We start from the raw sequence: 15298 nt of genomic DNA on the forward strand, positions 1-15298 counted from the left end.
GAGCTTGCCGCCCATCATTTACCAACCAGGACAGGAGAGGTAGAGGGGATATCTGAATATTGACACACACACACACACACACACACACACACACTAAGCGAGAGATAACAAGATTTACAGGTCAGAATATATATATATATATATATATATATATATATATATATATATATATATATATATATATATATATATATATATATGTATTAGTATGTAATATGTACACACAATGTGCAATCAAGTACTAATACAGACACATGTACACAAACAAGATGTACACAGAAGAAGAAACTCGTAAAAGGTCAACAAGATCAAACTTTATGAGAATGTTAAGTAAAAGTTATTTATGAAATACATTACGAAAAGTAACATAAAGTGCCGGCAATATATACGATTTAATAACATTCCTCTCCCTAGTGCCAGTGCCTACCCGCCCACCCTCCGCCCACTCTCCGCCCGCCCAAACACCCGCCCGCCCACCCACCCACCCACCCACCCTCCCGCCGGCCTGTCTGGGTGTTATTTATACGCCCACCGCCCACTGTATGAACACTAAATTGAACAAATCCAGTTATTAAGGCGTCGTGGCGCTCGTTCTGTTCTGTAGCAACGCCATGTACTTGTTCGGTAGTGGTGGTGTACAGTGGGACCTCTGTTTAAGGGACTATACGGGAAAGAGAGAGAGTACTCCGTTATACAGAAGGTCCGTTAGATGTAAGAGAGAGAAGTCCGTTAAATGGAGGTTTGACTTTATCCCCAAACGGACAGAAACATTCAAACAAACAGACAGACAGACAGACAGACACAGGCAGATAAATATATAAGTAAACAGACAAACAAGTAAACAACCAGACAAACAAACAGACAAACAAACAAGTAAACAACCAGACATATCCAGACAAACAAACAAGTAAACAACCAGACAAACAAACAGACAAACAAACAAGTAAACAACCAGACACAAACAGACAAACAAACAAGTAAACAACCAGACATATCCAGACAAACAAACAAGTAAACAACCAGACAAACAAACAGACAGACAAACAAACAAGTAAACAACCAGACAAACAAACAGACAAACAAACAAGTAAACAACCAGACAAACAAACAGACAAACAAACAAGTAAACAACCAGACATATCCAGACAAACAAACAGACAAAATCGTATTTACACTTAATAATTACTTGTGTATCTGAATCTGTCGGAAATAATTTAGTGTAGTGGCTCTGTGTGGTGTAGTGGCTCTGTGTGGTGTAGTGGCTCTGTGTGGTGTAGTGGCTCTGTGTGGTGTAGTGGCTCTGTGTGGTGTAGTGGCTCTGTGTGTGTGTAGTGGCTCTGTGGTGTAGTGTCTGTGTGGTGTAGTGGCTCTGTGTGGTGTAGTGGCTCTGTGTGGTGTAGTGGCTCTGTGTGGTGTAGTGGCTCTGTGTGGTGTAGTGGCTCTGTGTGGTGTAGTGGCTCTGTGTGGTGTAGTGGCTCTGTGTGGTGTAGTGGCTCTGTGTGGTGTAGTGGCTCTGGCGGTAAACACATGAATCAAAGCTCCGATATTAAAAACCTTCTCGTCTCACTCACTAGTCCATTACTGTCACCGTCGGCGTGTGTGTAGTACGAGGGATTGTCATTAGATGGTTCTGTTATTTACACATTTTTGTTGACGGTTCATCCAGGGGAAAAAAGTGTTAATGGATAACGGTTGAGAATATATTGTGGGTTATATGTTGTTAATTGATGGTAGTTGTTGTGTGGGGGGGAGGCAGGTTAATGTTAAGGAGTCACAGGTTAATGTTAAGACAAGGGACAACAACTTCAGGCTAAAGTGAGACATGAACTTAAAATCAACATTAGTGACAACAGCTTAAAGACTCAGTACAGCACCACAAACACTGACTGACTGACTGACCTGTAGTCCTGAGCATGGGAGAGGAGTTGATATGGTCAGCTCTGGTGTGTGGCGCTCCCGGGGCTGTAGCGGCCGTCACCTGTATAGGCTGCTGGCCTCGCCCGTCGCCTCCAGAGCCGCTCAGGGTGACAGCAGCCAAGGCCCCGGAGTCGTAGTATGTTCCTGCTGCTGCTAGACGCTCAGCCTGCAGGTGGTAATGTAACATATCCTCTGTCACATCTCCCTGCAAGTGTTGAATCAAAGCTCTAAGAGGATTTACCTACCCAGCTGCTCTACTGGTATGTTCACGGCACAGGTAACACAGTGTTCAGATGGGGGGGCAGGTCACTAGGCTGGTCTTACCGTAAGTGTAGGGGTGATGGGCGCGGTAGGGGTGAGGGTGGGGGTGGCGACGGCGCCGGAGTCGTAGTAAGCCGTGGCTTTGAACCCGTCTCCTGGTGTGGGCGTCTGGGGGGACACGCCCGTGATGGAAGCCCCAGTGGCTGAGGGGAAGTAGCCACACCCGGCCGGGAAACCTGAGGACGAGTACGGGATAACGGAGGTCAGCTGAGGTTATGGTGACGTCACTCGGCTAAGGTTTCAAAACAGATCAAGGCCAAAAAAGACAAAAACGACACTTCACACAAAGACAAGGTCAAGTGGGCCAAAAAAATGTTTCTTTCGTTAAAAGTTTTGAAGCATCAGACTGGAGGCTGGGCCGGCTTTACTGACCAAGGTACTTCAGTTAGTATGAAAATCCAGGAAGACCAAAAAAAAATAATAAAGGTTGAAAAATATGTGATCAAACGACTCCCGACCAAGAGTGTGAGAACAATGGGCAGTTACTGACAAAAGTGTTAGTTCTCTGGATTAGTGAAGCCACAAAGTGTTCCATCAAACATCACCTTAAAATAGAAAATGCTCTAAAAACCTCTATACGTCATCTCTCGGGGCAGGAACATGCCAACCCAAAACGAGAGGTCACCAACTAAAGCAAACTATAATCGAGTCATACTAGAAAATTTTCTATAATAAAACTATAAAAATTTTCTAAAAATGTTTTCTAAGACTAAAAGTTGTCCGCTAGAGAACCTGTAAGAAGGAAGAGTTAGTATGCTATAAAGACACATTGAGTTGACTAATATTGCTTCTTGATCTATGTCATCTAAGTCATGTTACATCATTATCGCACATCATGACAGCATCTTAACTAGGAGAGAACATTCACCTAAGTTAGTAGTGACAGAGACTAAACTATATTAGACTAAACATTTGGTTATGTTATCAAACAGAGAGATGAAGGGGAGCTCGCCAAACACTGGCTATAATTGCTCTATAGATTCTCTAACCTATAGTCATAACTATAGATTCTATAACCTATAGACACTAAGGTACTATAGACACTATGAACTAGAAGGAGTATTTTTCTAGAAGTCTTCTTTCTTCATTCCACATCGGCTAGACGGTCTCTTCACTTGACCTCTATTCCCATTCCTTCTAGAGGCTCTTCTAAGAGTTCACCTAATATAGTAATGTATCAGTCTAAGGAAAATATTATAAGTAGCTAAGACTATCTTGGCCACAGCACACAAGGGGTGGCCAGCGTCGTCTGTGGTACTTACTTCACGGCTCCTCGTCTTGGCTGCTTCTTCCCCAGTCATTTCATTCATTACCTTACATAATGTTATTCATAATACCCCCTGACATAAACTCGTAGTAAAAATTGGATAACTAACACTTACATCTATTAAGGAGCTACACTACTGGTTTAAATATAAATAAACAAAATGAAATAAAAGGGTTATGGATGTCTACAATAACTGTTTACAACAAGAAAAATTTCATCCTAATGACCTACATTGTTTTATATAACATTATTAACAAACCATAAATTTATCTATTAACAAACCATAAATTTATCTATCTAGAGAAACCTAAAAGTTTTATAAATACTCAACTATTACATTTTTTTTTGGTTCAACAATGAAAATAAAAAAAATATTAAAAGCTAAAAAGTTCTACATGAAAGATCAATTTTCCAACAGCTGTATGAGGGGGTATTACGTGCATGAACCCTCGGCATGGTGACTGTTGACCCGGTGACGTCATCAGAGGAAAAAAGTGCTACAGGACTCAAGACTTTACATAATATTTACACAAAAAACAAAAGAGAATCACTGTGGGATCATTATCTCAAATGGACTACAACTCCCTAAACCGAAGCTTTTGTTTAGTATCTGGAAGTTTTTTATGCAAACATTCGCTAAAACGAAGGTAGAGTTCTTCTTACCGGGTGTGAGAACAGGGACGGCGCGAATATGGGGGAGCGTATTGGATGTTAGGGCTTTGCTGGGGCTGTCATTTCTGAGCGGTATGGCGGCAGTCAGCCCTATAACCACAGAAAACGTCAAGTGGTCAAGCCTTTGAAGGGGAGACTCTCTAGCTTGTGTGATCTTACCGTCTTATATAACAACATGAGGGTGTGACCCACTGGTTGGTACAAGTCAACAACAATGTTAAGTGTGAGTGAGTGAGTGCGTGCGTCCAGGGGTGCGGGCGCCGACACTTAGTTAATTATCACTCTTGCGTCTCGTAGACCAGCCAGACACCTCGAGGAAACGTTTACAAACCTCCCAGTGTTGTCTGACATCACTGAGGACAAATAGTGAGGACAAGACGTTTATAAACGTTTCCTAGACACAGTGTGATCAGCTGGAAGGAGAAGTGATCATTTAACACAAGAGAGACACTATGGTGGTCACTAACGGTATAAGACAATAAGATCGCTGCTAATATAACAATAATATCAGTAGTAACTAAGTCGAAATTCCCATTTCAAAAATAAGGCAATTTTTTTCAAATGATTTTTGTTTTCTTTTGAAAAATTTGCCTCTCAGCTACAACCTCTATGAGCAGCTGATGACGTCACATTACAGACATGGCGGGGTCCCAACAAAAGTCGTCGTCGCACTCCGCCACCCGTAATGGACGCCACAGCATCGTACAGCAAAGGCTAAAATTATCGTGCCAGAGAATCTTAAATATTCCAAAATATGGTAAGATAGTGGACAAAAGGGGGAGCTACAGTACAGCCTTAAGAACGGCTTCTATTATAAATGGCAGAGAAGCAGAGTTAGGGGAGGAGGCGGCACATAGCCGTCGTCAGGAGGAGCTGTTCTGATAGTAATCAAAGTTCAGGCTGAGAGCACAACTTCTACAGTCTCGTCAGGCCCGCCAGCAGGAGCTACAAGTCACTAGGTAACGCGCCTACGCCTATGTTACCGTCCATAGTGGCTGCTCCTATAGAGATACACAGAGAACTAAGAGTTATACCAAGAAATGTCTAGGATGATCTATTAAGACTAAGACTCTAAACACTGGGTCAACTTTACACATGCCTCGGGTGCCATGCAACTCAGCTCTCTCATCTAGAACACTCTAGAATGAAGTAGTAAATTGGCAACAGACTAGAAGGAAATAGAAGTTTTAAAAATTTTGACCATTATATTTATTTTACATACATACATAAATCAATTTTTAAATGAGTTTTAGGTGGTAGTGCTTAATGTTTAGGCATACATCAACGCTTATGGTGGTGGTACACTAGCCTATGGCAAGGTTATGGCACAGCCTGTATACCAGCAAGTGGGTCTCGCACAAGCGGCTACATTCCACAGTATTCCAAAAAGGAAAAAAAATATTTATATATATGTATATATAGAGTACACCGTCGAGTTTTGTCTCGTTCTAGAAATCAGGTGATCTTAGCACCCCCTCCCCTCTGGTGGTGAGTGACGACAACACCAACACCTCCCCCAACACCAGCCTTCCTCCCCCCTCTCACCTTACCCTCCCCTCCTTCACCCCCACTCTCTCTTCCACTCTCCGCTGATGAGGAGGAGGTTTAGGGAGGGAAGGAGGGCGGTGAGAGGGAGGTAAGGAAGGAAGGAAGGAGGGAGGGTGGGTTTTTGGTAGCTATAACCTTCGCCTAATTTGTTGGGCGGGTGAAGGGGGGGTGATGGGAGGGAAGGAGAGGTGCGGGAGAGGGGGGGGTTGCTGTGTAGGGAGAAGGGAGGGGAGGCGTTGGTTAGGTAGAGGGGAGGGGAGGGGGCGCTGAGACTGGTGAAGAGAGGAGTGTTGTGCAGTGCCAAAACTAAGACCCAGGTATAGGCTCCCCCCACCACCACCACAACTACCACCATCATCATCATCACCACCACTACTACCACCACCACCATCACAAAGCCTCCCCACACTGGCAATCTCTCCAAGCCTAAACAAATTTATTGCCCCACATATTGAAAAGTTTGAGATTCATTCCAGGAATTCACACTGAGTTGACGTAAAAGATGTGCCACAAATTTTTAAGAATATATGCCAGTGTCTTGAGGGCTTAAGGGGGGGGGGTGGGAGGTGTGGGGGAGGTGGGGAGGGGGGTGGAGGAACCTCTTGGAAAATAAATAGCTTAATGGATGCCGTTGTAGACATGAAAGATTACAGTAGAAAATTACAATTATGATATGCGTAAATAATTGAAAGAAAACATAGAATTATCAACAATAAAAATGCATGCTTTGAAATGGGAAAGTTTTCATCTTCGTGTGTAACATAATTATTATTATTATCATTAATATTAATATTATTATCATCATCTTTACATCATGTGAGGAAAAATTGTGCAATATATAAAGAGGAAAAAATGTCATATTTTCCAGAGTAACCAAAAGTCGAAAAGACCTTTTTTCCAATACCAAATGCTATGCCATTACTTTGAAATTCAAGCACCGCTTTATTCAAATGGTATTGGAAACGCCAGCAGGAAGCGCCGCGCCCACGAACGTAACAGTGCAGCGTGTGGTGGTGGCGCGGCGGCGTCACGGGGAGCTTTGCAGTTGCAACTCTGAAGCCTAGGATCTAATTAAAAGTTGCAACTCGATCGAGGATTTGGAGCCTTCGGCAACGATTCAGTGAGACCCGGTGTGAAAGGGGGGACTGAAGACGTAAATATAGGGGACTGAAGACGTAAATATATGGGACTGAAGACGTAAATATAGGGGACTGAAGACGTAAATATAGGGGACTGAAGACGTAAATATAGGGGACTGAAGACGTAAATATAGAGGACTGAAAGACCTAAAAGAACTGCTGCTTATGTGCAACAAAACCCAGAAGTGGAGACACAAGGTGTTAACTGACTCAAATATCAAGACCAAGAATAAAGGAGGAAACAGAGGAAGAAAATGAAGTTATTATGATAAAAAAAGTTCCTCTGGTGTAAAAAATAAACAAAAGACTCATAACAAAGACAAACAAATGTCAAGAGGGGAATAATAACAGCCATCTTGATAACAAAAGAAAAAATAACAATAAACAAATCCGTGAAACAACAACTTCTATAATAAAAAAAAAAATCAACGAATGAGGAAAAAAAGGAAAAATGATTCAAAGATTTATATTGACATGTGAAGAAACACACAAGACAGCGATAGGCATCAGGAAAGTCTTGTCTAGGATGGGATAAAAATTGCTGAGCGTCAAAAGACAAAATCCTCGGCTCACACGCTGGCAAAAACAAAAACAAGAGATCCTCAATTCGTGAAAATCTATAAAAAACGAGATGAAGCCGATGAAAAAGGGCGAAGCAGTGAACAAGACACGACTGGCCTGTAAAAAACTGTCGTATGAATACCTGGTTAATGTTAAAGTAAGGAAGGATAAGGTTAATGACACCTGGTTAATGTTACAGTAAGGTAGGATGAGGTTAATAACACCTGGTTAATGTTAAAGTAAGGTAGGATAACGTTAATGACACCTGGTTAATGTTAAAGTAAGGTAGGATAAGGTTAATAACACCTAATCAATGTTAAAGTAAGAAAGAACAAAGTTAAAAGACCTAACTAATGTTAACCAAAGGTTAATAACAAGGTACAAGGAGGAACAAGTGAAAGAACATGGAAGAACAATGAAAATAAGAAGGAAAAGAACAAGGGTGAAGAACAAGGAAGAAAAAGGTCAAGAAGAAGGAAAAACAAGGAAGAACAAGGACAAAGAACAAGGGTGAAGAAGGTCAAGAACAAAGGTTAAAAACACGTTAAACCAAGGGAGAACGCTTCAACCTGTCCCAGCAGAAAGGCAGACCAGAAGAGATCCCAACCCAGCGACCTCTCCCATCTCCAGGTATAAAACACACACACCTCAAATACAGATTCACTTTATACAACTCAAAACAAATCCTTAAAAGATGTATAACTATATAGTATACAATATATATTATATGAAAAGTTTGTGTGTCAATATGCAGGAGAGCATTTATAACCCACAGAACAAAATGTTTTCGTCTTAGCTTTCATACACAGCTAAAAAAAAACATTCATCAATTTCAAGATTTATTTTAAACCAAAGTGGAGATTTTTTTTTTATTCCCATCATCATAATGAACTACGGATGCTACTGAGCTTTACTCCAAAACACCACAACCTTTCCCTGATTTTTTTTTTTATTATAAGCAGGAGCATCAGCGTCCTGTGTGTAGTCAATACTAAAAAAAAAAATAATCAACAACTTACAACGAGATAATTACAGGTAAGGATACCCACAGGTGGTTCCTTTGACTAGACCACAAAATTAGTATATTTTTATGGAAGTTATCGCAGTTTGCATAGTTAAAAAAGTGACGGAATTGGCACTATATTGTACTCCACCCTCAACTCTTGCCTCTCTGTGGCCACTGATGATCAACTTGGCAGCAACAACTTAGCCGAAAATAAAATAAAAAGTATTATTTTATTTTGTTTTTTCATTGTTTTGATTTCCAAGGCACTATATTAGCCTGTCTTTTATAAATTGAGATTATTCGGTAAACCTTTGCCTGAGTTACGACCGTTCGAGTGAAGGGCCAAGTTAGGGGGAGTTAGGTTGATTACTGCAGGTGTTGACCGTGAGTGTCCTGGCAGGTGAGGAACGTGAGAAGGGGTTATCGCATCGTACAGTACAGTACTAGGCCTACTGTAGTGAGAACCGTAGCCAATGACTGGCCTCATTCTACGAGTCTTCTAATACACTAGTTACCGAGTACCTAAAGTCAGGTAACGGTAGAAAATCTGGTTTTAAATGGCCTAGTAAACTGCCTCTAGAATGACCGTATATATCTGGACATACTCAGACTAGACCAACCACTAATGACTCTCCAGTCTAGATATATCTTGGCCATGCTCGCCCCTGTGCCAAAACAATAAAAAAATTATTCCATTACCACAATTAAAGTTATTATTAATATAAGCTTTTTACAACCAAAACATTTAGATGTGGAATATCCTAGTGGGTCTACACACTACACCGGGTATTATCTTGCACGCCCAGGAGCCTACACTAGCAGCGGAAGCCGTCTTAGTCTACCATTAAGATACAGGTTAGAAGAGGGAGGGAAAATCATTCAAAAAAAAGTATCTAGAACTAGAATGAATCTCTCGTACAGAGAAGAGCTTTTAACTGACCAACATTATATTATGCTATATGAGGGAGGGGGCTTTTGCACTGCAACAATTAATCAAAATTATATATAGCAAACTGATGTACAAACAAAATACTAACTTCTAATACAAAAAAAAGATGAAACGAAAACAAATGACCACTAGCAAAGCCAGTCATTACAACCTCACTCTAGTCTGTCCTTCGCTGGCTGACAGGACCCGGCGAGCTACTACACGGCCAGTACTTATACAAAGAAATGGAATGATACGAGCATCAACCATTTGTCCTAAACTTCCGAACTAGAACACTTGTTGGAAAATATAAACATTTAGGATAAAGACCTGTTCCTGGCAAGGTCTGCGCCGTTGTACTATGAACATGAGGCTCAGGATCTGCTGTTGTTCCGCTCTCGTCTATCTCTTAGGAAGTACTGACAATAATACGTTGAAATGTGTAGGATGGAATATAGTGACTGGTAACGGCGGACAGACAGGCAGGTGGACGAGTGAGCCGGTGATGAACCTTGCGCCGGCCTGCTTGCGGCTCTGCACCTTCCACTGGCAGTCATTTATAACTCCTGCTTCTAAATCACTTTAAGATAAATTGACGCTTTCAATTTCCCAGCAGCCGAGGAGGAGACCCAAAGACTGCAAATTTTACGTCTCTGATGCAGAAGTTCTCAAACAGGCAGCGAGGAGGAGGAGGAGGACGGCTCTGCGTGTTCCCGCCTCCCTGTAGCCTTGTGTGTGTGTGTGTGTGTGTGTGTGTGTACCCCGCATCCCTGTGTAATGTGTACTCTGTTATATGTACTCACTCTGTTATGTGTACTCCCTGTGTTAAGTGTACCCCCCGTATGTTAGGTAGGTGTGTGTGTGTGTGTGTGTGTGTGTGTGTGTGTGTGTGTGTGTGTGTGTGTGTGTGTGTGTATTGTCTGCATGAGTGTTAAGTGTCAGCCTATGTATTAAGCATGTGTTAAGTGCATGTGTGTTACGAGTACTCTTGTGTTAAGTGTCAGCCTGAGTGTTAAGTGTCACCCCATGTGTGTGTTATAAGTGTTCCTTTACTGGCCCAGCCGTAACCTCAATCAAGGCACTCCAATCAATCTAATACTTTGATCATCACAGAAATAAGGAAACATTAAACTGGACAATGACAACAATAGGTACACCGCGTCGGCTCTCCATTCTAAGCCTTATTACACGTCTCCTTCCTCACTATTATCTTTGCCTCTCGCTGCGGTAGACGAGAGAGATGATTAGAGATACATGATAATTAAAGATGATTGGATCTTTTGTATGATGAGTGGAAACGACATGTAAGGTGTAAAAAAAATCATTGGCAGATTCACAGTCGGTATTATTTCCTCTCTCTGGTGCGTTCGTCCTGTGCCAATGAAAAACTTATCATTGATGTGAACATATTGTAGATGTTAACCTGAGGACGATGACTGGTGACTGACTGTCTTGATGTAGGGGAAGGAAAATTTATGTCACCTTGTAATGAGTCTTGAAGGGTTTGTTTACTTAATGGATGGTTTTGTTTTCGTGAGGTTTATAGTTTTTTTTGTTTTTAACTTTAATGATAAAGATAAGAAGTTAACATCTAGAATATGATTAGAGACTTATTTTGCTAATATGATAAATAGCCTTAATGACGGAATTCTGGAATATTAAAAAGAAGAAATTGTTGGCGAGTGTGTGGCTGTGATGAGGTCGGGTGGCGGCGAGCTTTGAGGACGACAATAACAGGAGATATATTATGTAAACAAAAAACAGCTGATCGTCTGTCAACATAAAACAGCTGATAATCCGTCAACATAAAACAGCTGATCATTCGTCAACAAAAAACAGCTGATAAATGCGCCATAAAAATATTAAGCAGTTAAACATTTCGTCAATAAAAATCAGCTGACCGCATCAACAACAACAACAACAAAATAAGCGCTGATCGAACACCCTCGTCTCACTCTACACTAAAATGGTTTAACCTTCCAGAATTCTCAGTTCATAATATGATCACAAAGAATATTATAGCGAACACCCAAGACTCGCCATCCCTAACCTTATTAAGTGACAAACAAACACTCATTAACGACCAATTTCTATAGTTAGTTAAGTTGAAGTTTAATATAGAGAAAATGAGTTTAGTAAATGGCTTACCTTGTGTGCTCATATAAAGAGAATCGGCTCCCTCTCCTTCATATAGCTAAGATTATAAATGACTTAAATAAAGGCGCTGTAACTGTTGAGGTTTACAGCACACAAGAGTGAGTGGATGGATCTTTAACGTTAGGATGGTATCAAGTGTTATCAAACATCCTTCAGTCTGTGTCTCTCTCTCCTCCTAAAGGACCCAAAACGCATACTCAAAAAACGGGGACAAATGTAAGTGAATTTGTCGTCTTAAAAAACTGTCAAACAAATATCTCCCCCCATCAAAAATTACTCCCCCAAAAAATCCTGACGACTAAAATAATCCTTACAAGGACCGAAAACCATTGTAATGATAATCCTAGACCCTCGCCCCTGGAGGACTACTGTGTCAAAAAGGCCGTTCCAAACACCTATATGTATATATATATAATATATATATAGTATAAATGAAGTTGCAGCAACAAGATTGGATAGGAAGTGTCCCTCATTATGAAGACCTAGTCAGGTCTACTCCATAAGACAGGTAAGTATCTTCAGCAGCGTAATGTACTATGTAATGTTTGGTTCACTACGACAACCAGATTATTATTATTATTATTATTATTATTATTATTATTATTAATTATTATTATTATTATTTTCCATGGGGGTCTGTTTTTGTTTTGTTTTTGGCATTATCATGTCTTTAAATGCTAACAGTAATCACAGAAGAGATCATTTCTATCCTTATGTTGCCCATACTGAACGGCGAGGGATGAGAAGGGCGCCACAGGTTGCACTACTAGGTCCATAGGGTTATATACAAGGCATATGAGTTTCGGCTCAAGCTGCCACGAGTGGGTGGTTCAGGTGTGCCCAACCAGGTTTAATGCAGGATTCAAACCGATATATTCTCCCAAAGGAAACTTGCCATCAGGCAAAATTCCAACAATTCCTGGGAAAAGAAATAAGAGGAAATCAAAATCTTGACCTATAACTTTGTAACTTGATATAACATTAATTATTTGGATATAACAATACATTACTATTAGATTATTAAGACTTGCCATAAGAGCTACACTTATCGTGAAGAGAACAGAGTTGTAAGACAAGAAAGTGACATACTCAGTCATGACAAAGAAAATGGTACTTTACTGCATAAACAAACCAAAACTACGAATTTTGCATATCTATGTACCTTCAGATGAGAGGCCACATGAGGGCACCCTCTCCATTACTCGTCAGGCCACACTCCGTAAACTATCTTGCTGCTACAACTACCAACACACTGCTACAGGTGGTGCTGGTTCACCACACCAACACTCCCTTACTCCGGACGACGATATGGCGAGGTTCGTGGCCCAAACAAGCCATTTTATCATACTATTGGCCTTTACCATGAAGCCCCTTTATTGTGATGAAAAAATCCAACAGTACTCGTAAAAAAGTGACAATCATGAGAGTGTATTATTGTGAGCAGAAAGTGACAAGTCCTGGCTAGCCTTTCAATGACTAGGGTGGGTTACACAAAAAGTTTAATCATTGAAAAGTTATACCATTAATTGCCTTTATTTATCCAGATCCGTTCCCATATCGCCGAAAGGGTTAATAGAAAAAATAATAAGGTGAAAAAAATTAAACCAAATAAACTCATTACTTACTTCTATCGAGTGTTACAAAGAACGTTTAGCTACGCTGAAGACTCAAGATATAGGCCTACACAAACTCTGACGAGGAAAACCAGCTAAGCCTACCAAACCCTACGGCAGAGTACTCTCGCCTACACGCTGTAGCAGCTGCTGGAAGTTAGTTACACTGGTCGCAATGGAATGCTCTAGGGGGAGGGGAGAAAAACATGCATCAAAGCCAAAATATGCTTGTGTGTAAATGCGTCTTTCCACGACGTGTTTTTGTAAATATTATCGTGGCTATTGGAAAACATTTCAGAGTTGCTATAGTTTAGTAAACATTTTTCTTCAAAACTTTGTCAATATATAGATCCTATGCTCGTGAACTCAACAATTGGGTGACGGCATCCAAAAATTGAAAACAACAGAATTCGTCCAAAAAAGGACGAAAATGCTTTTTTTAAAAAATAAATGCTGAAATGCATTAAAAAGACCCAGTAGAGGCGTCGTCTAGTGGGTCCACAGCTCCGAAAAAAAATTTGGAGCTTTTGTTTTTTGGGTTTTGAAAGTTAAAGAGGATAACAATTTAGGGTTGAAGCCATCCCCAGCTGCAGAGCGGAGTTACAACTGCAAGGCATGCAGGTTATAGAGACCCACATCGACCGGGTGCGGAACACACAACGCTGCAAGACCCGTGTTTAAATTACCTGCAGGATAAGGAAACCCAAAGCTCGGGTAACTGGCATAGCCGCGACCTGCATAGGCGGCGTACGCGGCTGCTTGGATACCTGGAAAGAAAGCGCGAGGAGATGGATTAGTGACACGTCAAGAAAAAGTTGACTTATATATAAGTTGATGCTTGACTGAGGTAACAAGTGCCTAGTGGTGGTCATTATTGTGAACTGCTCGTCAATTGGCTGAGTTGATAATGAGCTTTATAAACTAAGTTGACTTTAGGAGGTGAAGACGTTAAACTACTGGAAACAGCTTTGTAAACTAGACCTACTGGATAAATAACTAGCGCACTGGTCATGCAATTACAATCCTAATAAAGACTTCATTAGCTTGGTACTGTACTGCGTTTACTTTAAAAAAGTGACTAATTTGTTTTGGCAGATAACAAAGCTTAAAAAACTCTAGAGATACCCCTGGCAGCAGCCTGACACTACGCTCTCTACTGCTCCTACAAGATGCTACTAAATTTTTCTTAGCAAAAAAAGATCACACAACTACTAATCAAATTTTTAAAAAAGGAGAGTTTTACTTTCCCTGATTGAGAATGTGAAGTAAAGTGACTTTATAAGTAAGTAATAAAACAATTCTCCAGATTACTGTGACTTAAAAGGGAAGTAGCAGTAACGCGACTGTTCCAAGCTGGTGCCCGAGGTATTAATGGAGAAAAAAACCAAGCCTCTTTTTCGAACCTGTCCCGGTGCTCCTCTTATCTGATTCTTTCTCAAGTCCAAAAACCAAAACAGCAAGATGAAAAATATCAAAAAATCATTAGTAAACATCTCAGTAAGAGACTCTTGGTTACACCCTCAAAAAATATTGCCGAGACAAAATTCAAGTCTTCGTTTTTAACATTTTAGTTTTTTCTTTAGAATCAGATATATCATGTTTTCCCCAAACTGGCCATCATGTTTTCCCTCAAAGCTGGCCATCATGTGTCACCCAAAGCTGGCCATCATGTGTCCCCAAAGCTGGCCATCATGTTTCACCTCCAAGCTGGCCATCATGTTCCCCAAAGCTGGCCATCATGTTACCCCTCCAAGCTGGCCATCTGTTGCCGGTATGTGTTAAACTTTCCGAGCCACTTGTCACTGTTTCTTTGACCTGATCACTTTTAAAAAACCACTGAGGACCAGCCATCGAGTGTCTGTCTGTCTGTCTGTCACGTCATAAAGTCTTGTCACGTGTCCTAACACTTGCTGCAGTCCTCACTAACGCAGCATCTTCCGAGGAATCCGTCACCTGGCCTGGGGTGAGAAGTCCTCTACAACCTAGGGTGAAGGGAGGGTCCTCACCTGGCCTAAAGTGGGGGTCCTCACCTGGCCTAGGGGGGGGTCCTCACCTGGCCTAGGGGGGGTCCTCACCTGGCCTAAGGGGTTCATCAGGACCAGGAGGGAGAGCACAACCCACAGGTGTTGTGGTCACAATACTGCAACAAGTGGGGGATATATAGTGGTC

General features: G+C 41.2%; 1 protein-coding gene across 1 annotated transcript in view; it reads right to left on the bottom strand.

Moving 5' to 3' along the window:
* Positions 1–15298, bottom strand: part of LOC121867872 (RNA-binding protein Musashi homolog Rbp6-like) — a 52481-nt gene that overhangs the window by 7138 nt on the left and 30045 nt on the right. The window contains exons 5-8 of the mRNA XM_042367996.1: positions 13816–13896; positions 4169–4267; positions 2242–2414; positions 1900–2122 (exon numbers count right to left, since the gene is read on the bottom strand). Coding sequence (XP_042223930.1) covers positions 1900–2122; positions 2242–2414; positions 4169–4267; positions 13816–13896 — 576 coding nt within the window. The remainder of the gene's footprint in view (positions 1–1899; positions 2123–2241; positions 2415–4168; positions 4268–13815; positions 13897–15298) is intronic.

Source organism: Homarus americanus, unplaced genomic scaffold (genome assembly GCF_018991925.1).
Source record: "Homarus americanus isolate GMGI-L3 unplaced genomic scaffold, GMGI_Hamer_2.0 scaffold37032, whole genome shotgun sequence".
Lineage (NCBI taxonomy): Eukaryota > Metazoa > Arthropoda > Malacostraca > Decapoda > Nephropidae > Homarus > Homarus americanus.